Below are 21,636 nucleotides of genomic sequence, written 5' to 3'. Positions count from 1 at the left end.
AAAAAAAAAAAAAACAAGAAAAACCCCAAAAAAACAAAAAAGCAACTCCAAAATTTGTCAAGAATTTAACAACTACTTTTTCTCTAAAGAGCAGCATAAGATGGTATAAGATTTTGTGGAATATAATGTTTTCATTTGAAAATAAAACTGGGTCAAGTGCAGAGGCATCCCAACACTTTGGGAGCCCGAGAAAGGAGGATTGCTTGAGGCCCGGAGTTCAAGACTAGCCTGGGCAACACAGTGAGACCATGTCTCTAGAAAAAAAATAAATAAATAAAAAAAACTGATGATCTCAGAAGATTTAAATTTCTTTTGAATAAAAAGCAGAGAAACAGAATCCTGAACTTCTAAAGACTGTTTTCAGAGATTTAGTGCAACTCTTATTTTACACATGGAAACAAAACAAAACAAAAACAATAAAAAAAAACAACACTTTTCTGAGGCCCAGAGGAGCTTTTACTCAAGGCCTCATAGCAGATTCATGCAGTTGATATAGAATCCATCTTTTCTAACTCCTGATTTCCTGGTCTTTCCTTCTAACCTGTCCTGTTTCTTCTACCCCAAATAGTAAAGATGTTAAAGGTAGATGCCAATATTTTAAAAACTGAAAATAGTTGTTTTTATGCCATGACATTTTAGTCCAATTGGAATAATGGAAGAGTTCATGGAAAATACTATCTATATTGAAGAAATGTTAACTACATTTGAATGGAGCTTTGTAATATGATACTTACTTTTTCTGTGAGTTTATAAAATTTTAGTATTTTGAAGAATTTACCACACCTGTGAATTCTGAATTCCCTTACCTTGAACAACAACTTGGTTGCTGGGCACTAAGATCTGCTGTCCATCAGTGGTCTGTGCATACTGTAGAATGGTAGTACCCGGCTGAGTGGCGGCTGCATTGGTCATGGTTAATGTTTGCAGGCCCTGTACCCCATCGGTACCATTGTTAGCCAGTTGTATTGCTCCTCCCTGGGTAATGGCAACTAAAATCCAATGGATTTTATTGTTACAAGTTTAATACCATATAAGACTTTTAAAACACTAAATCCAATGTAGAATAATTTGTAAAATAATCTAGGAGAAATTACAGCAAATAACATCACCAAGAAGGGTCTGATATATTCAAGTAACTTGCCGCTCAGGAAACCCATATTCAGTTTCTACAATAGAAATGCACTCTATGAACTGCATTCTAATTTATAATAATAATGCCTGTTTACAATTTTTTAAATGGAAAAATGTTAAATTCCTTCTGAAGTTATCTGGTTCTGAAGAGGTTCCACTCTGTGATCCTTTCTTTCATTTCAGCATTAACTATATAATGCATTAATACTTGTCCCACTAATAAATAAATTTCTGGAGAGTAGGAATTTTCTTATCTACTTTCATACACTTAGCACAGTGGCAGCCATGAAATAGGCACCCAATAAATGGTTGTTTTAACATATAACTAATAAAGCAGTTCATCAGTGCATTCTACTCCCTAACTCTTGTAGAAATTCATTAATGGTATCTAATCTACTGAATGAAACAACTGAAATATCCTATGGAACTTAATTATCAACAGTCTCTCATGGAATTTTAAAATCAGAGCTCAAGGTCATCATTTAGAAAAAAAAAAACTTTTACTGTCAATTTCTAAATTATTTAATACATATCCAAGCATTTTCATATGGAACCCGTTATTTATGCCCTTATTAGCCACACCTGCCATTCATTTGTTAAACAATAAATCAGTCAACTTTTGCTCATACTAGTAGATATTTCACTTTATGAAAACTAAATCAACTTTATGCTACAGTACATAGAAAATTTAATTTAAAATTAGATTGTTTATTTGGAAGAAGCATTTAGATAGGTGGCAATATCCTCTCTAGACAATTCGCCCTGTAGGGGGTCAAGCTTTTCAGAACGAGAAGGACAGAAAATCACAATATCACATATAAAACTGCATAACTGATTTCAACTAAGAAAAAAGTAAACAATGCAGGAAAGTCAACATGTCTGATTAAGCATGTCCATTAGAAGGGAATTAGTTTGGGATCAGTTATCCACCAGCTATGGGAAATAACATCCTGAGTCACCTGTACATGGGAAATTGATTATCTATTGTCTAATCAAGAAATAAGAAGAGTTAATGGTTACAGTGTGATTAGTTTAGCAAAATGATACTTGTGAAAATTAAGACGCTGGCATATACACTGGATCTAGTTTAGCAAATCCCAGAAGTTTTACTTATCTTAGGCAGGGAGAAAAATGAGTAAGAACTATTCTAAGTTTAATTTTGCATGATTACTTGGAAGAATGAGAAGGTTAACAGAAACAAATCACAATTTCTCATTTAGAGTTAATGAGTGAATTCTACTGTATTTAACGTACCACGTTCTTCTTGGCTACAGAGCAGTGAACTCAAGGTGGGAAGAAGAAAGCAGAAATAGTAAACCATGTATGACAAGACTGGGTTGTAGTGTGAGTTCCATCACTGAACAGTTTGTTTTAATTTTTTTCTTTTGAGACAGGGTCTTGTTCTGTTTTACAGGCTGGAGTGCAGTGGCAAGATCACAGCTCACTGTAGCCTCCAACTGCTGGGCTGAAGTGATCCTCCTGCCTCAGCCTCCCAAGTAGCTAGCACAGGCCATCAGGCCCCACTAATTTTCTAAAAACATTTTTTTGAAGAGAGAGGGTTTTGCTATGTTGCCCAGGCTGATCTTGAACTCCTGGCCTCAAGCAGTCCTCCCACCTTGGCCTCCCCAAGTGTTGGGATCCCAAGACATGAGCCACTGTGCCCAGCCATCACTAAACTGTTATTTGATTCTGTTATCTCTTCTCTAAAAATAAAAGCATCTGAGTTCTAGCCACTAAGTACAATTTTGTAAATATCAAATGAGGTCATGTATATGAAAATACTTCGGAAACTGAAGTCTAATCCTACTGGTTTTTCTCTATAATATTTATGTAAATACTTTATTATTCTCAAAAGATTTGATAGCTTTCAATAAAACACAATTCATTAAAACAAAATAAAAAAGATAGAAGTCAAGTAATGGATGTATCCTTAGTTATATAAAACAATTGTAGAAGAAAATCTAGACTAAGAAAATAATACAACTAAACAGAAAGTTAGCTAAGAATCTGAGTGGCCGGAATAAAGAGGGAAACATCATGAGTCATAGTTTTATTTAGTGAAACAAAAAAATTCAAGTTCAAAATGACAGATACAAGTTTTCTATCTAAGAGCAGAATCACTAATAAGACTTTACTATCTGGGACACTGAACCAAGTAACAGATAAATCTAGTAACAACATGCATTTAATAAAATAATCAATTTAAGGAAGGAGTGGAAATTCATGCCTCCACCTGGAAGGGTATTTGCAGCGGATATGCTTTAAGTTAAGAAATACATAAATGTTGCTGTATATGTATTTACTATATTGCTCGTAATAAAAATCAAGAATATAATGTTAAATCAGTTCCATCAAAGCCATGTGTGCATATACAGAGAGGACACAGGATAAAAATAATGAACACAGTTTATAATTTCAAAGTATTAATCTCTGTTTTTTTTTTTTTTTTTGAGACGGAGTCTTGCTCTGTCACCCAGGCTAGAGTGCAGTGGCGCGATCTCAACTCACTGCAACCTCCACCTCCCGGGTTCAAGCAATTCTTCTGTGTCAGCCTCCTGAGTAGCTGGGATTACAGGCATGTGCTACCACGCCTGGCTAATTTTTGTATTTTTAGTGGAGACAGGGTTTCACCATGTTGGGCAGGCTGGTCTTGAACTCCTGACCTCATGATCCACCGCTTTGGCCTCCCAAAGTGCTGGGATTACAGGCGAGAGCCACCGCGCCTGGCTTAATCTCTTAAAACTAGCAATTTTCAGCTGCTGGAGGAGAGGAGCGTACCAAATTAAACATCTGTGGGAGTGGTGGTACTTCTCTAACGTTCATTTCCCCTTTTTAGATTCTGATAGGCCTCTTTCCTAAAGAGCATGCTTCCTAGTTCCAGTGAGAATCTCTGTAATAGTGAATCTGTTACTGGTGGGAGTTATGTTGTATCCCTCGGGTATGCTGAAGTAGGGGAAAAATAAAGATCATGTATCAATGTCTTTGAATACACATCCTGAATAACTGAAAGCATCTGGTATGAGGCTATCAACTGAAAATCACACACACATATAGAGTTGTAGTACGGAGTTGTACTTTGTATCTTCCACAAAGATCTTAAGAAGAAAAAAGATGACTAAGCTAATTGAGCATAGTGGATAAAAAGCTTAGTCAAAAACACCTTCCTTCTACTTAGTCTCAAAACGTTCAGCTTTGCAGAGTTAAAAAGTTTGCTACTTGAGAACTTGTCTTTAATACAGTTGGGAATGCAAATTAGAGTTATGCAAACCAAGGTTGAACTGGAACTAAAAAATAACATGGGGGTCAAACTTTCATGCATATTTCTTAATTTTTAAATTATTTTTATAAATAGGGATGGGGTCTTCAACTCCTGGAGGGCTCAAGTGATCCTTCTACTTTGGCTTCCCAAAGTGCTGGGAATACAGGCGTGAGTGCTGGGAATACAGGCGTAAGCCACTGTGCCCAGCCTCAAGCTTTTATGCATATTTCTGATACAGATTCCCTCAGGGCATTAGGAAACTAACTCAGTAAAGAAGTTTCAATGTGTACATTTAATTTGTAACTAAGGTGGGTGGGGGAAAGGATTTAAATGGGCATCACTGGGTTTAATAAACAAATCCAAATGAAAAAAATCTCTGAATGAATAAAGCACTCTGAGAGGCAAAAAAAAAGAAAAGGGAAAAAGAGAAAAAAGTACCATTCACACAAATGCTTTTGATCAAACAAAATAAAATTCAAAAGGACCTTATAACAGATTTTGCTTAAAGATAAGAAGACAGACCTAAGTGCCAGACAGAGACATCATAGAAATGAAAACTTTGTAATTTTGTAAGAGCAATCTTTGCTTTATGTGGGCCAAAAAGTATATTACTATCTTTCATATGAAAAGGAATAATTGAATGTGCTGACTCAACCAAGCCATGCTCATCCCCACTTGAAACATTCTAAAATACGAAGATATTAAAATGTTACTTTCAGAAGGCAAGACAAACTATTAAAATGAATACAGAATGAATATATTCAAGGAATGATTTTTTTAAATCTAAAAAACTCATGTTCTTTCAACACATATGAGGACTAAAACCTAGGTTCTCAATTAGTGGTTCAAAAAGTTCAGACTTTTCATGCATCTGCACAGAAACAAAAGGACATCTAAAAGGCTTATATACTTGACTAATCCTAACTAAAACTCTGTGAAGAAAAGAAAATACTACCATTACAGAACTTTGCATAGTGAAGAGTGAAGAAAATATAATAATGGCAGCAAAACTGAGAAGACTTGGCACTTATATGGTTTCTCTGAAGAGAATGCTAATAGCTTTTCTCCTCACTTTTTGAAACAGAAATTATCTATTACTCACTATACTGTCCACTGCTAGTTTGGTAAATTGGAGTTGGCACCGTTACAGTGGTGATGGCAGGTGCTGAGGTCTCCTCTTCAGACTTCTCTTCTTCAATCCTTGGCACTCCTGGTGCATCAGAAGATAAGTCATTCAAAATTTTCCTACAAAATTAGAAAACTAGAATAATTAAAATATAAGTAAAATTTACTGGATAAATACAAATAATAGTTAAAGATGAGAAAACTGACAGAAAGCTGCTAGTGCTTAGGACAGAAGTTTTTTTTTTTTTTTGAGACGCAGCCTTGCTCTATTGCCCAGACTGGAGTGCAGTAGCACGATTTTGGCTCACTGCAACCCCCACCTCCCAGGTTCAAGCAATTCTCCCACAACAGCCTCCCGAGTAGCTGGGATTACAGGTGCCTGCTACCACGCCTGGCTAATTTTTTTGGTATTTTTAGTAGAGACGGGGTTTCACCATGTTGGTCAGGCTGGTCTCGAACTCCTGACCTCAGGTGATCTGCTTGCCTCTGCCTTGGCCTCCCAAAGTGCTGGGATTACAGGTGTAAGCCACTGCACCCAGCCAGCAGAAGTTTAAAATATATAAATTACATGAATAAACTCTTCATGGGTCAGGGATTGATCTAGACGTCAAAATGAACCCAAATAAGTACAAAAAAAAAAAAAAAGATGGATTATCTTTAATATCAACAAAGGAAGGGTGCAATTAAGGGTAATAATAAGACTGACTACATTAAATTTTTTTTTTTGCATCTCAAAGAACACACACACACAGTCGGAAAGTAAAAAGTCAACAATCAACTAAGTGGAAAAAAGATCAAAACCTGATTTTTAAATACTCACTTCTCAGATTGGGAAACAAAAAAGTTTAACCATATCTGTTAGCAAAGCTACAAAAAAACCCCCACACTCTCATACACTGCTGCTGGGAGTATGAAACTGGCACAACCCCGATATAAGGAATTGGTGATATTTAAGGAAATATAGGTGTTCATGCCTCAATCCCATTTCCAGGAATTCACCCCAATTCCAACAATATGAAAATAAATTCGCTTAAGATTATTCCCATTAGCACTGTTTGTAACTGAAGAATAGTGGAGACATATATCCAAAGTCTAAAATAGAAAAAAAAAAATACTGGAAACAATCTATATGCCTATATATAGGCGAGTGGTTGAATAAACTATGGTACATCCAAATAATGGATATAGCATATCTTTTGTGTAAGGAAAAAAGGGAAATAAGAAAATATACATGTACCTGCTCATTTGTTCAAGAGAAGAAATCGGGATGGATAAACCAGAGAGTAATGATTTTAGCTATTTACTGGGGATGGGTAGGAAAGAAATGAAAACGACAGAAGGAATGGGGAGGCACTACTGAGTATACTTTTTTGTGCAATTCTGACTTTTGGCACAGTGTTAAATGTTTCACTTACTAGGAAAAAAAAAGCAACAAGGATGAGTGGAGAAACTCTAAAATGGAACCCAAAAACAAAGGAACCATACCATATTTCAAATGAATAACATAATCACACCGAAAGGCGGGGAAAAAACCCCTAAAACCCTAACCCAAGTAATTTTGATATCTTAAATTTGTAACAAAATAGTTATAAAGTCTGTCCCTTTATGCTATTATAAAAAATGACATCTTCCTATATCATGTGCTTATTCACATAAATTTATAGTTACTGTTTAATGCCTTTGTCTTTCAAATCACATAGGAAAAAAAGGAGTTACAAACCAAAACTACAATAATCCTGGCTTTTATATTTACCTAGGTAATTACTTTACTAGTAGTGTTTGGTTGGATTTGCTTCAGGATCAAATGTGTTATATACTAACATGAGATACACTTCAAAGTTAAAATCTAACACTAGCTATACTTAAAATACATTATGAATATAAATACATATAACATATACTGGGAATATAAGATTTCTTAGACCTCAAAATCAATTTATTGTTAGTCACTTAGGATTCTTAATTTAATTGTAAGGACAGAGAAAGGGGTTAGTTTAATAGCCAAGCGGGGGGAAAAAACTACCCCTTTGAAAAAATAAAAATAATTTACACAAACAAGAAGGAAGATAATTATGAGTCTGAAGTTTCTTAAATGCTCAAGTAAACATGTCAAGATTTATGGAACTGTCCTTCCTGAAGATATTTAATGCGGAGCTAATTTTTACACTAAAAAATGGTTTTGGTTCACCTTGGAGGCAAGGCATGGACTAGGCAATTATCGATAACTGAACACAAAAATTACAGTAAGCTACCCCTAAAATTAGGGGATGTTAGTAAAGCATCTCCCTGAGACAATTATTAAATTAATAGCTATCTGTTAAATACCATGGCATAAAAAATGGTTTGCAATGTGTTACTAAGCAGATAAATAACGGAGCCTCAGAGTTGGCTTATAACTAAAAAATGTTATAACCTTATCAAATGTATTCCACATTTTTCAAAAGAAAGACAGCCAGCACAGTCTACAGAAACAAAAAAAAAAAAAAAAAAACCAGGACTGGTGAGAGTAACAAGTGCTCTTCTTATTCTGTAGGGTAAGATTCACTTCATTTGAAACAAAGAACTCAAGATGAAGAAAAGTAATCTATGAAGAACTGACCTGAGCAACTAACTGGTCTTCTGACATCTCTTTATCTGCAACTACCTAAGACTTCCTCCACATCTTTGATTCTAACTATTAAATTCCATACCTGTAAGAAGGCCTCCTTGAAAGAATTTCCCTTCGCTTTTGGGAATCAGTTACACTATCCACTGACTCCTGTGAATCTTCACTTTCTGCAATAGTTGAAATCTGAAAATAAATAAAAACTTTATCTTGATAATCAAATCTAGTTCCTATAAAATTTTGTTAAACAGTCAAATACAAAAGTCATATATAAACTTTATACATGCTTCAGTAGAAAAAAACAGTTCTTATGGGAGACAACCATACCAATCACTCTCCCCTTCCCTTTACTTACCCTATAAACTAAGATGAAGTTAGAGAACCTAAAAATAGCTACAGTTTAATTTTTTTTCAGGACTCCATGTAATCAGTTCTGAATGCATCAGTATTACACTTATCAGTTTTTGCTTACATCTGTTGGAACAAAACTACCAACTAAAACAAGGTTTCTGATATAAGGGATAAAATGGATGGCTAAATATTTGGTACTAAGTCTACATAGTGACTATACAAATATTATTCTTTAACTTTATAAACACTTACGAATATATTTACAGTTGTACAGTAAGACTGGCGATCCATCATTACATCCCTCACAGTTGTTCCTAGCAAGTTAGGAAAAACTCCTAACACGTTTCAAAGTTAGCATTCTATAATTAGGTTTAAGTAAAAATTCAAGGTAAAGAACTATGCATTTCTGAGAAGAATCCCTAGACTGAAAAGTAATAAAGTGAATAAAAATTTTACATGGGATATTAATGATAGAAACTAGAATTTACAGATGACTATGTGCCAGGTGTTATGCGAATGCATTTACATATACTATATTACTTAATACTCAGTAATGTAGGCACCAGATGGTACTATACTATTATATGCATTCCATAGATGGAAGAACTAAGATACAAAGAAGTAACTCACCCGAGTCACAAAGCTAGGAAGTAGTGGAGCCACTGTCAATATTTAGTACCTCCATTTTAGACATCCTTACCAGCATCAAAATCCTGGTGGTTCCAGTCTCAAATCAGACTGTTCTAGTCTCAAACCAGGTTTGTCAGAAGGAGCAACCAGTGGCATTTTCACACCTTTTCTAGACTAGAAGAGTTCACTTACCTAAGTTGCTTGATTGTCAAATTTACACTGCCCACGTTTCTCTAATCAGCAGAAACCTTATGCTCTTTCCTGAACTAGGGGCACATTATGCTGTCAGATTAAGAATTATACTTAACCAAGACAAAAGGGTCGATGCAGGTTAGCTCCATGTCAAAACATATGGCAATGGCAGTAAGGAAACATATTCAGAGGTTCTTGAGAAATTCCAAGCGTAGTCTATGTGTGGTCTGAGCCTAACGGTTCTCCCAAGTGGGCATTCATTTTGACAGGGCTTTGTGATATGCATGCTCATTTAAAAATGAAATCAGGTAAATCTAGTAACTTGTAGTAAAGCATACTTATAATGAAGTAATTTGCCCCATTCAAGCACTTTAAAGTCTACGTACAGTCTGAAAGACCTAAAAATCAACAGGCAACATATAATGAAATTCACAAGTGACAGATAAAAAGATTGGTAATGCTGAATTTAGTCTGTGATTCTCAGCAGAGTAATAATCCTGTAATTACTGCCAAAGGAGCACACAGAAAAGTTTCACGTTAATCAGTAGCTGCTGTAACTAGCCCACAGAAGAGTCTCTGCACAAACTTTCTCATATATAGAAGATCAGGAACTATGAAAAGGCCCGAGCGAAGGATCAGAAACTCAAGGAATAACAAGACTGAACTCAAAGTGGATAGTACTGTGACAAGTGTTGTTTCCCTTCATTAATACTCCAATCAAAATTCACTTAGTTCCTCTGTGGCTCTTTCTGTGTCCACTGCTTGACTCTCAATATGCCCCATCCTTACACCCTTCTCTTAAGGACATATAGTGATTAAGGAACACCCCCTGCCCCCTTCCAAGTTGGAACTCATTAAAACAACATCAAAACATGCCATATAAACTACCCACAGGATAGTTTTGAAATGAAACAAATTAATGTTGTTTTAAATCTGTGTCTTTTGATTTTGTTTTCTAACTCTGGATCTATGGCCCTTAATGGAAAAAAAAAAAAAAAAAGGTTGCCTTTCTCTGACCTGTAAGATTTTGTCAATTCACACAGAAGGAATTAACTTATCACTATTTAGTGCTTGTAACTCTGTAAATGTAAAGAGAATTCAGACCACTGAAATGAACACAATACTTCCTCTTTGGGAATACCATCCGAAGAGAAGTAAGCCATGAAGCCAATTCCTATGGAGTCCCTAATCTATCACTTAATCAATAATAAAAATACTGCCACAGGATATACCAACCCAAGAATGAAGTCTAATGTAAACTATGGACTCTGGGTCATTATGATGTGTTAATGTAGGGTCATCAAATTATAACACAAATGTACCGGTCTGGGGGGGCGGATGTTAAGAATAGGGGAAGCTATCCATGGAGTTGGGGAGGGTGTACATAGGTAATCTCTGTAGCCTCCTCTAAATTTTGCTGTGAACCTAAAACTGCTGTTAAAAAAAAAAATCATACTGGACCCACATAACTGAGATAAATAAAACTCATGTCAAACATCTATTTTACAAATAACAGAATAAAACATACATATGAAAATTATATCCCAATTATAAACATCACATATTATCATCACCTTCCAATGATGGAACCCTTTCCTTTTGTTCTCATCTCCTATCACTTATTAACTTCTTCCTGAATTTTTTAAATAGGTCTTTAATTCTGGCTACTTGTAAGTCAAGAAATTTTCAAAAAGACTTGTAGATATAAAGTTTTAGGTCTGTATTTCTCAACTTTGGATTTTTTTTTTTTTTGAGACGGAGTCTGGCTCTGTTGCCCAGGCTGGAGTGCAGTGGCCGGATCTCAGCTCACTGCAAGCTCCGCCTCCTGGGTTTACACCATTCTCCTGCCTCAGCCTCCCGAGTAGCAGGGACTACAGGCGCCCGCCACCTCACCCGGCTAGTTTTTTGTATTTTTTAGTAGAGACAGGGTTTCACCGTGTTAGCCAGGATGGTCTTGATCTCCTGACCTCGTGATCCACCCGTCTCGGCCTCCCAAAGTGCTAGGATTACAGGCTTGAGCCACCGCACCCGGCCCAACTTTGGATTATTTAAACCCATACTACCTGTTTATATTGGAAAGGTGGAGGACTCTGTGTTGATTATTTGAAATCTTAAAATAAACTATAAAGTAACTAGAACCAATCAAAACAATGGTAATATTCGATGTTTACTAAAACTATACATGGTCCCCTGGAAGCTTAAGTACTCTCCCTTGGTAGAGCTGACACTCATGGTTTGGATATAGTTTTTTTTTTTTTTTTAATTTAAGATTTTTTTTTAAGAGACAGGATCTCACTCATTCATCCAGGCTGGAGTATAGTGGTATGATCACAGCTCACTGCAGCCTTAAACTCATGGGCTCAGGAGATCCTCTGGACTCGACCTCCTGAGTAGCCGGGATAGCAGGCATGTACTACCACTCCCAGCTAATTTTTACTTTTTTTATAGACACAGGTTCTTGCTATGTTGCCCAGGCTGGTCTTGAACCCCTGGCTTCAAACAATCCCCCTGCCTGGGCTGGGATTATAGGCCTCTGCACCTGGCCTTAGATACAGTGTTTTACTCATTGGATCAAGCAGCTTACTGAAAATCTAGATCAATGATCTTCATACTCTTTTGATCTGCATGTATCTCTTATAAATAAGAAAAATTTTACATAGGCATACATTTTTCTTATTTCTAAATTTTAAGTATTTGTATTATAAAACGAGTTCTTAAAGAGATAGGATAAGCACAAATATTAAAAATTTATATATTTCTTAAAGATAAATAATGTAGTTTTTCAGGATAGTGAGAATGACATGATTTAATATGCTTCATTAAAAAATCATTTAACACTTTTTTTTTTTTTTTTTTTAAGACAGAGTCGCACTCTGTCACTCAGGCTGGAGTACAGCAGCATGATTTTGGTTCACTGCAACCTCCGTCTCCTGGGTTCAAGCGATTCTTATGCCTCAGCCTCCCGAGTAGCTGGGATTATAGGCACCTACCACCATGCCTGGCTAATTTTTCCATTTTTAGTAGAGATGGTGTTTTGCCATGTTGGCCAGGCTGGTCTCAAACTCTTGAGCTCAAGTGATGCGACTGCCTCAGCCTCCCAAAGTGCTGGGATTACAGGCATGAGCCACGGAGTCTGACCTCATTTAACACTTTATAACAGTCATTTAGAAATCAGATTCTAAGCTTGGGTTTTCTGAAACGTGATTTAACAACTGCTGGCATTGAAAAAGAAAACTCATGTAGATAACAAAACTAGGTGCGTTTGAGGTGTGCTAGTAAGCCTAAATAATCATTTTCATCTACCAATTATGCAAGCTTTCAATGAGATTTATCTAGTTTATTATTTTCATCTCCCTGGCTCTAAGTCAGTTTATTGCATGTTAATAGGAAGGGGTTACAATTTTCTATTTTTAACAAGTAAGTTCGATACCTGCTGAAACTCTGGAAGACTTCTAAACAATTTAGAAAGTTCTATTTCTAGGGTTTTCAAGTATTTAGATTTGAAATTTTAACACTTACGTTGTAAACTGCATCTCCAATCACTTCCCTCCTTGCTTACTCTATTCCAGCCATACCTTTCTGTTATTCCTTGATATCCCAAGTATACCCTCACTTCTAAACCTTTGGACCTGCATGCCTTAGCCTCCTTCATTGCCTTCTGGTTTGTGCTGTGCTCCCTGAGCACGTTACATAAAGTAGAACACCCTTCCCTCCACATCATTCTCTATCCCTTTCCCCTGGCTTTATTCATCTCTCTCATACTTCTCACCTGACACACTTTATTTTTTCATAGTCTGTCTCTTTTCATTAAAATATGATCTTCATATTATTTGCTCATTGCTGTCTTTTATAGCAAATAGAACAGTGACTGGCACATAGCATGTCACCAATAGACATTTGTTTTATGAATGAATGATAATTTAAAGCAATAATCTATTCTCACATCAAGAGAAATGTACCTCGTATATTATGGAAACTCTATTCTAGAATATTAATGAGATCTCCCATCTACAAGATCCTCTCCTTGTTTGATCATCTCTTCTGATAGAAACTATTTCCTAGTTGTTAACACTAATCACCATTAACTGGCTAAGATAACTATTAAAATAGATACTCCATAGTTTAGGCCTTTTAAAGAAAAAAATATTATATTTGTATCTCTGTTTGTAGAATCCAGGGTTCAAAAAGTCCAACTTTTATTTTATAAATACATACTCTTAAATTAGAAGTACAGCTCACCTTAATGGACCTTAATGGAAAAATGTGTTCCTTAAAGATGAATACAAGCAAATAAAAAAAAAGAATATTTCTATAGTTAATGGCCATAAAATCTCCATGTCCAAATTATGTTGCCCCAGAATAAATATTAAAATCAAGAATACAATCAACAATAACACCTATTACCATCAAAAATAGTAATCTTAGCAAATGTTGTGGCTGTAACTTAATTTTTGTGTTCTTTATAGAAAGATCTTCTGTAAGTGAAAAGAGAAAGGTAGATGTGCCCAAGGTCATTTGACTTTTTAATGTCCAAACTGGTTCTGGAATCTAGGTCTCCTCACTAGCAAATCAAGTTTTTTCACTATTATCAAGAGGAGAATATGGCTAGGGAATTAGTAATGACACAGTATGGACAATGGTAAGGTAGGATTCAATGGAATAAAAACTAAGGCAAAGGACTATTGCTCAGTCATTGTGATTTCACAGAAATATCAAGTTCTTAGATCTTTACATGCACAACACTATCTTTTACTTGTTAACAAATGTCATTCCCAGTGTCTTATGGAAATTCATACAACTGATGATTTCACACAAAAACATTACTTCTCCTCCCCCACACTCCCACTTAAGTGTCAAAGCAAACCAAAAGCACAAAGACAGAATGAAGCAGAGGTGGGTAATAGCAGTTCAATGACTCAATAGTATAAAATGGCTGACAAATTATACTGAGGACATTAATATAATAGAACGCTTCCAGGACAAAGACAGCACTTCTCCCCTCTACAAATATTAATCAGTTCTGGTTACCATATGTAAAGAAAATATAAAAGCTCTCACCCAGAAGAAAACAACCAGGATGGTGAAGAGGAAACAAAGTTATACCATCTAATAAATGGCTAAAGAAAAATAGTTTGTTTAGTCTGGAAATTTTCTTAAAAATAGGAAGGGTGCGGGGATGGGGAAGAGGAAGCAGTCCAATAGAACAGGAATTAGACTTGCTAATCTAGTTTCCGAGAATAGAACCTGTGTTTACCTGGGATCACTAGGTGAAAGTTTTAGAAAGATATATTTTGGATCATCACAGGGAAGAATATTTTAGTAATCACTCCTAACTGTAAATAGGTTACCTCAGGAGATTGAGCTTCCTTTCTCTGAAAGTGTTCAAGTAAATGCTGGACTACCATTAGGAAGAGGGGAGAAATGTTAAACAGAATTAAGCAACAGACTAAGGGCTGGCAAGGTAACAAGTACGGCCTAGACCCAGAAGATCTCTGAGGGTTTTGTTCAAGTGCTGAAATTCCATGTTTATAGAGGAAAAGGACAAAGACATAAAGAATAATTTCTCACCTTCCTTTCTAATAATAGTTCTCTCCAAATCTAGGACCTAGGACTCACCTGTGTTCCGGAGAAAAGTCTTTTTAAGTCCTTACAGGAAGACTGTGAAGCAAAAAATATGAAATGGGAGGCTGGGGTTATGGCCTACTTGAATGAACGTTCAAGTCTTTTTTTTCAATAAGCTCAATTGCAATGATCTATACTGCTCTCAGTTCCCTACAGTTAAACAGAGTAGTCACCTTCAAAGGTCTACAGTGCCTTTATTACCTGTGGATCAAACCCAAAGGAAAGATCTCTCCAAAGAATAAGATAACATGCACAGTATAATCCCTGACCCTCAAGATGTACCCTCTGAATATATTATTTAAAAGTTATACACTGTAACTGAAAACCCTAAGCACACTTGATTTTACAAATGCTTTATGTAATTTCTAAGTTCAAATAATATCTTAGGTAAGGGTATTAATTTTTGATCAAGGGTTTATTTTCTCCAATTGTAGATTTAGAAAATTCATTACTATTTTGCATCTCAATTTTCTTAGCTGAGGTACCTCAGTCCTACAGTTTCTCTCAAACATTTCCACTTTATCTCATGTACTTCATTATTTTCCCCAATCAATTACTTTTCTTCTGCAGCTTAAGAAATTAGTCATTTTCTTTTGTTTGTTCTTCTGTATATATGTTCCTATACATAAGGTGACTATATAGATGCAGCATATTCCTATACTGTGAATAAAATAAACTCTGAACTAGATGTGTCCTTATTTTCATAACTAGTGAAAGGAGAGAGATATGGCTATAAACAATAGTTATTAAAATAGATGCAGAACTTTTTATACACATACCTGAACTGTTTGGACTTGTGGAGACTGAATAACTGATGGCTGGGCCGCCTGAATGACTCCATGGACTTGAACTGTCTGCCCATTGGGCAGCTGTACTAGAGTTACAGTTGGAGCAGATGATGTTGCATGAGCTGCTGGCATAGATACCTATGGTGTTGAACACAGAAAAGAATTATCATCCCAGATACTCTTTGGCAGTACTCATGTTCAATATGAAATAACATTTTAGAAGCAAAAACGTGACCTTTTTGCTAGATATGTATTTCCCCGATATGAAAGTAATGACTAAATTTAATATTCTTTAACAAAAAAACACTATAAAAAACACCAAAAACTATACCCCTGCCCTTTTCAGCTGTTCCCAAGTGACAAAAAAAAAAAAAGCTATTTCAATGTTATACCAAATATATAATAGACTCTCAGAACATGAGATATCACTTTATTTGTATGGCACTTTACATTTTCCCACCTGCTTTCATTTCCAATTTCTGATTTCGCTATTTGAAGAAAATGAAGACTGGGTGATAAGGATCTCCATTTTAAAAGCAAAAATAACTGCTCAACGAGATTAAGTGTTCACCCAAGGTCAACAGATACACTATCCTTGAAGAAACATAAAATTCTTCAGAATATGTTAAATAAGTCACATTCTAAAATCTAACTGCTCTCAAGCATAAGCAAACCTGACCTACTAAGTCTAGAACTAACGTAGTTTTAATGAGTCAATAACCAGGTTAAAAGGGTCCTTAAATCATACATGTCTATCAGTTGTTATTTATTGCTCCCATGCTTGAACGCATTCAAGGATAGGAATTTTATTTGCTAATTCAGGAAACAGTTACTGGGGACCTATGTTCCAGGACTAATGTTAGAACTGAAACTACAGAAGTGAGAAAGAGAGGGGTTTCTGACCTCAAATAAATTATTGGGGGTATGTATGTGAAGGAATAGGGAAAAGAGACACAAGTAAATACAATTCAGTTTGGTAATGAGGTTTGCTAAAAGAAAAATGGAATCACTGAGGAGAATTACTCTACCCAACCTAAGAGAAGGGGAGGCTACCAGGGAAGAATGTGAATTTAAAACAAAAGAAAAAAGTTAGACTTGTTATTATTACTTACAGGGAAGAGTCAGAGAATTTCAAGCAGAGTGGAGCAGTGGCAAAAGCAAAGAGAAACAGCATACATGGCAGAGTGGGATAACCAGCAGCTCAGCACCAATGCAGCACATAAGTGTGTTACTGTATGATGTATGAAGTAGGGAGAGAGAAAACAACGGAGGCAGGTGGGCCTGGAAGTGCTAGTCATAAAAAGCCTGTATTATTTCACATAAAAGAAATTGCATTCTATCCTGAGGGTACTGCAGAATCCACCGAAGGGCTTTTGAACTCCTGAATACCATGGTGATGTTTGCTTTTAGATAGATCACTTTAGGCCAGGCGAGGTGGCTCACGCCTGTAATCCCAGCACTTTGGGAGGCTGAGGCGGGTGGATCACCTGAGGTCTGGAGTTCTGAGACCAGCCTGGCTAACATGGTGAAACCCCATCTCTACTACAAATACAAAAAATTAGCCGGGCATGGTGGCAGGTGCCTGTAATCCCAGCTACTTGGGAGGCTGAAGCAGGAGAACTGCTTAAACCCGGGGGGCAGAGGTTGCAGTGAGCCGAGATCGCGCCATTGAACTCCAGACTGGGCAACAAGAGCAAAACTCCATCTCAAAAAAAAAAAAAAAAAAATCACTTTAGTGGCAGTGTGAAAGATACATATTTTGGGGGGAAAATTGGTAGTGGGGAGACCAACGAAGAAAGCCCATGCAGTAGTTAAGGAAAGATGATGAAGGCCAAAAGTAGGGCAGTTAGTAGTAGCAGAGACGGGAATGAGGGAAGTGATTTTATGAAAATTTGGAAGCAGTCCAGAAACGGCTTTATGAATGGTTAAAAGAGGTGACAGAGGAACTGTAGATGACCCACATTTCATGTCTGAAAGAAAATTGGTAGACTATGTCCTTAATTGAAAAAGAGAATGCAAGAAGTAAGGACAGGCTTTTGGGTGACTGGGGTTGTAATAGATGATGATGAAGCTAATCTGACATCTGAATTTGTAGAGATGGATGTTTATTTTAGCAGGCAGTGAAATATTTGACTGTGAAGCCTGGGGGAAAGACCCTATAAAGACAGAGTCTTTGGCATATAGGTTAAAACCAGGAGCTTCCATCTCTGGATAGTAATAAAGTCCTTCCTTATTAATCACTTTCTCTCTGGCCACTGTAAGTCTTGCTTAGTCTTATTTAGTTCTCAAAATGTGGTCCATGGAATAGCTTCATTAGAATCACACAGGATACTCTGTAAAGTCAAATCTAACAGGAACCCAATCATACTTCCCCTGACACTGAAGTTTGAGAATCATAACCTTACTTGGAGTATCTCATCTCAATTCCATATAAATGCTCTTCTAATACTTGAAGCAATTACTATGTTCTCTTTCCTGAGTCTTCTCTAGGGAAAATATACCTAGCTAACTCAATGAATAATTCCTTTTCTACACTAATAATTTTATATAATGGCTCCTCTCATTACAAATTTATAAAATACAGACATAAAAAATAACAACCCTTTATATTCCTATCACCCATAGCTAATCACTTTTAATATTTTTGCTGTAAATCTTCTAGATGTTAAGGCACATGTACATTCAATTGACTGATTGAGACGGAGTCTTGCTCTGTCACCCAGGCTGGAGTGCAGTGGTGCAGTCTTGGCTCATGGCAAGCTCTGCGTCCTGGGTTCATGCCATTCTCCTGCCTCAGCCTCCTGAGTAGCTAGGACTACAGGAGCCCACCACCACACCCGGCTAATTTTTTGTATTTTAAGTAGAGATGGGGTTTCACCATGTCAGCCAGGATGGTTTTGATCTCCTGACCTCATGTCCCGCCCACCTCGGCCTCCCGAAGTGCTGGGATTACAGGCATGAGCCACCAACTCCAGCCCGTACATTCAATTTTTATAACATGCTATCTTTACTCAGCCAACCCTTCTCTCTCATAAAACCATTGGAAAACATGCTTTACCCTATCAAAAACACAAATTGTGAGAAAATGGAAGTAGAGTGAAAGGAATTCCCAGGATGACACAACACAGCTGACTCTGGGGACAACCAGAGTGGACAAAATCGTGTGACTCCAGAGATAGGTATGTTGAGGGTTATCATCATAAAGATGCCTACTGGCATTGCATGTTCTTCTTCTTTTTTTTTTTTGTTGAGAGGGAGTCTTGTTCTGTCACCCCGACTGGAATGCAGTGGCGCAATCTCAGTTCACTGCAACCCCTGCCTCCCGGGCTTAAGCAATGCTCCCGCCTCAGCCTTCCAAGGTAGCTGGATTTACAGGTGTGTGCTACCACACCTGGTTTTTTGTATTTTTAGTAGAGATGGGGTTTCACCATGTTGGCCAGGCTGGTCTTGAACTCCTGACCTCAAGTGATCTGCCCGCCTCAGCCTCCTAAAGTGCTGGGATTACAGGCGTGAGCCACGGTGCCCGGCCTAGCATTGTGTCTTCTTCTTTCTAGAGGGCAAAATGCACAGGTGAGCCCAGATTCTTGTGTTGCCCTTGTATTGATGGAAGTCCTGGCTCTCTCCCCTTAAGCCCTGCAGCCTGCCTCGTATGAGTACATTAAATGTATCTAGCTTTGTCTGAATCCTGAAGGCTGGAGGTAAACCCTGGTGGTCTTATGAGAAAACACAGAACAGCTCACTCCTTCTGACTATATTCTTGCTGGAAATCCAGTATCTGGCTCACACTATCTCAGCCAGACACCAAGTGTGGTGAGCCCTCTATTTCCCATTATTCATTCTTGCTAGGTGACTTCTCTAGGAACTTTTAAACTCTTGGAGAAACTGAAGCTACATATATCAGAGTTTCTGTTAGGATTATATTCTCCTGGGAATCTTCATCTGAAAGAGGTGGTATCACACTATTACCTAGCAGGTCTGTATTTGCTATTTGTTTTTTAAGTTAACCACCTTTCTCATTCCTATCTATGTAAACAGCTGTTAATAAAATATCTGAGGAAAATACATGCAAACAAACACATAAGAATGAGAGAAAATATTCTTAAAGACAGGATATTTAAGACAAAGACGAAATGAAAGAATCAGGAATTATATTTAAAATATATAGGAAACAAGAAAACTACTATCATCCTTAAAATTTCCTTACATGTCAATTTATTTGCTTATCCTAATTTTTAGTTTAGGTATATAAACTTAGGCTTTCATATTATCTGCATCCACACTGCTGAAAAATAAATCTGTGTCATACAAAAAAAAAAAAAAAAAAAAAAAAAGCAGTTGTCATACATAGCCAAGGTTTTCTTTCCTTATCTGAGAGCACCAATTAATTTACCCATGAGTTTAAAATGTAATTATTTCTGGATCATTTCACTAAAAATACTGTATTATTGTTTAATAATACATTTTACTGTTGTTATTGAATTAATACTATCATTTCTAAACATACGCTAATACTAAGTAAATAGGAATTTTGATATTGTAAGAATATCTCTTGCTCATTCTATGTATATCTATGTAATAACAACTAAATTCTCTCGGAAACGTATTCCTCTAGGAAGAGACACAAACTGGAATCGCTCCACGTATTTTATACCTGGGCTAATGTGGCAATCTGTGGCTGGGCTTGAACTGTCATTTGTTGGTTTTCAGCTTCTGTTACAGCTGCATCTCCACTCTGCTGGTTCTCGGCTCCAGATTCCATGGTCATTTAGTTACCTATAATAATATGGAAGAGTGTTACAAGCACCACAGTGCTTTGTGCTTTCATGACTTTAAAGGCAAATTTCAAGTTATAAATAGGTATATACGTGGTGGTTAGGCTACCAAGTGAACTCAGAAATCTAGTTAAAATATAACGTAGCTGAATTACTGTCAAACTTGTTCAAATATGCTGAGCTATAAAAGTTCTAGTCCTTTCAAAGAAGAAAAAAACATTTCTTCTCCCTTGGCTGTTTCTTCCCAATGGGATATTACCTTGTCTAGAAATAAAAGATTCTTCTCTTACATAAATCTCCCCTACTAACAAGGAGAGGTGCAGTGGTAGCAAAATTATAATTTTTCAAAACTATACTCATCAGGTACAGAGAGATGGCAGAGAGTGGAAGTAAGCTAATGATGACAGAGTCTATTAGATATTGGCTTCATAATACCTCCCATAAGGGTATTTCCCCCCATAAGAGGGAAGAAACAGGAATTGTAAGCTACTTCCAAAAGTGATTACTAGTGGTAGGACAAAATCAGTCCATTTCAAGCCCAAATTTTTTTTAGAGATGAGGTCTCGCTCTGTTGCCCAGACTGGAGTGCAGTAGCGTGATCACAGTTCATCTGATCCTCCCACCTCAGCCTCTGGAGTAGCTGAGAATACACGTGCATGGCACCATACCAGATAATTTCAAAAGCCCAAGTTGTGGAATTTCAAGGTAGAAAGGTGGAATAAATGGCCACAGAGCCAAATCAGAGGTGCCAAACACAGAAAAAGTTAAGGCATTCTGATACCTTACCCCATGTATAGCATGCACCACTATACTGTACACATATACACAGAGAAATACCTCTTGTATTTTTTAATTGTAAAATTCTGCGTAAGGTAAACATTGATCTTACTTTTTGGGCTCTGCTTTGCTAAGCGCTTAGTGTTATCTGTTGGGTAATCTAACACTGGATGGCAGCAAAAGTGGAGTGGAGAGCAATTCCTACCAGCAGTAGCTACTGTAAATCAAGGTTAGAGAAATCTCTGTTAACTGGGGAAGCAATCCTGTCTAAAGGATTCAGGAAAATAGGCAATGTTCCTAGGGCCTGTTATAATTCACTGTCTCGCATATTTATCTGTCAAAACAAATTTGTTAATACTTAGGGACTACCTTTAGTGATTCCAC

At 36.7% G+C, this 21,636-nt stretch overlaps 1 protein-coding gene across 8 annotated transcripts in view; it reads right to left on the bottom strand.

Moving 5' to 3' along the window:
* CREB1 (cAMP responsive element binding protein 1) overlaps positions 1 to 21,636 on the bottom strand; it is an 81,184-nt gene that overhangs the window by 32,283 nt on the left and 27,265 nt on the right. For 4 of the 8 annotated variants that reach the window (XR_001888645.1, XM_017889368.1, XM_017889369.1 and 1 more), the window contains exons 2-7: positions 20,355 to 20,476; positions 15,695 to 15,841; positions 14,910 to 14,951; positions 8,206 to 8,306; positions 5,493 to 5,635; positions 807 to 989 (exon numbers count right to left, since the gene is read on the bottom strand). Coding sequence is in view for 5 of the 8 variants with exons in the window: in XM_017889368.1 (XP_017744857.1) it covers positions 807 to 989; positions 5,493 to 5,635; positions 8,206 to 8,306; positions 14,910 to 14,951; positions 15,695 to 15,841; positions 20,355 to 20,468 (730 nt within the window). In the remaining 3 variants the exon portion in view is untranslated. Of the gene's footprint in view, positions 1 to 806; positions 990 to 5,492; positions 5,636 to 8,051; positions 8,307 to 14,909; positions 14,952 to 15,694; positions 15,842 to 20,354; positions 20,477 to 21,636 lie in introns of those variants that run through there. The other 4 variants (XM_017889371.1, XM_017889372.1, XR_001888646.1 and 1 more) reach the window with 3 other exon arrangements.

The sequence above is a fragment of the Rhinopithecus bieti genome, unplaced genomic scaffold (assembly GCF_001698545.2).
Source record: "Rhinopithecus bieti isolate Rb0 unplaced genomic scaffold, ASM169854v2 scaffold_17939, whole genome shotgun sequence".
NCBI classification, from domain to species: Eukaryota; Metazoa; Chordata; class Mammalia; order Primates; family Cercopithecidae; genus Rhinopithecus; species Rhinopithecus bieti.
Note: the sequence above shows the minus strand (reverse complement) of the source record. Positions and strands in the feature narration are given on the sequence as shown.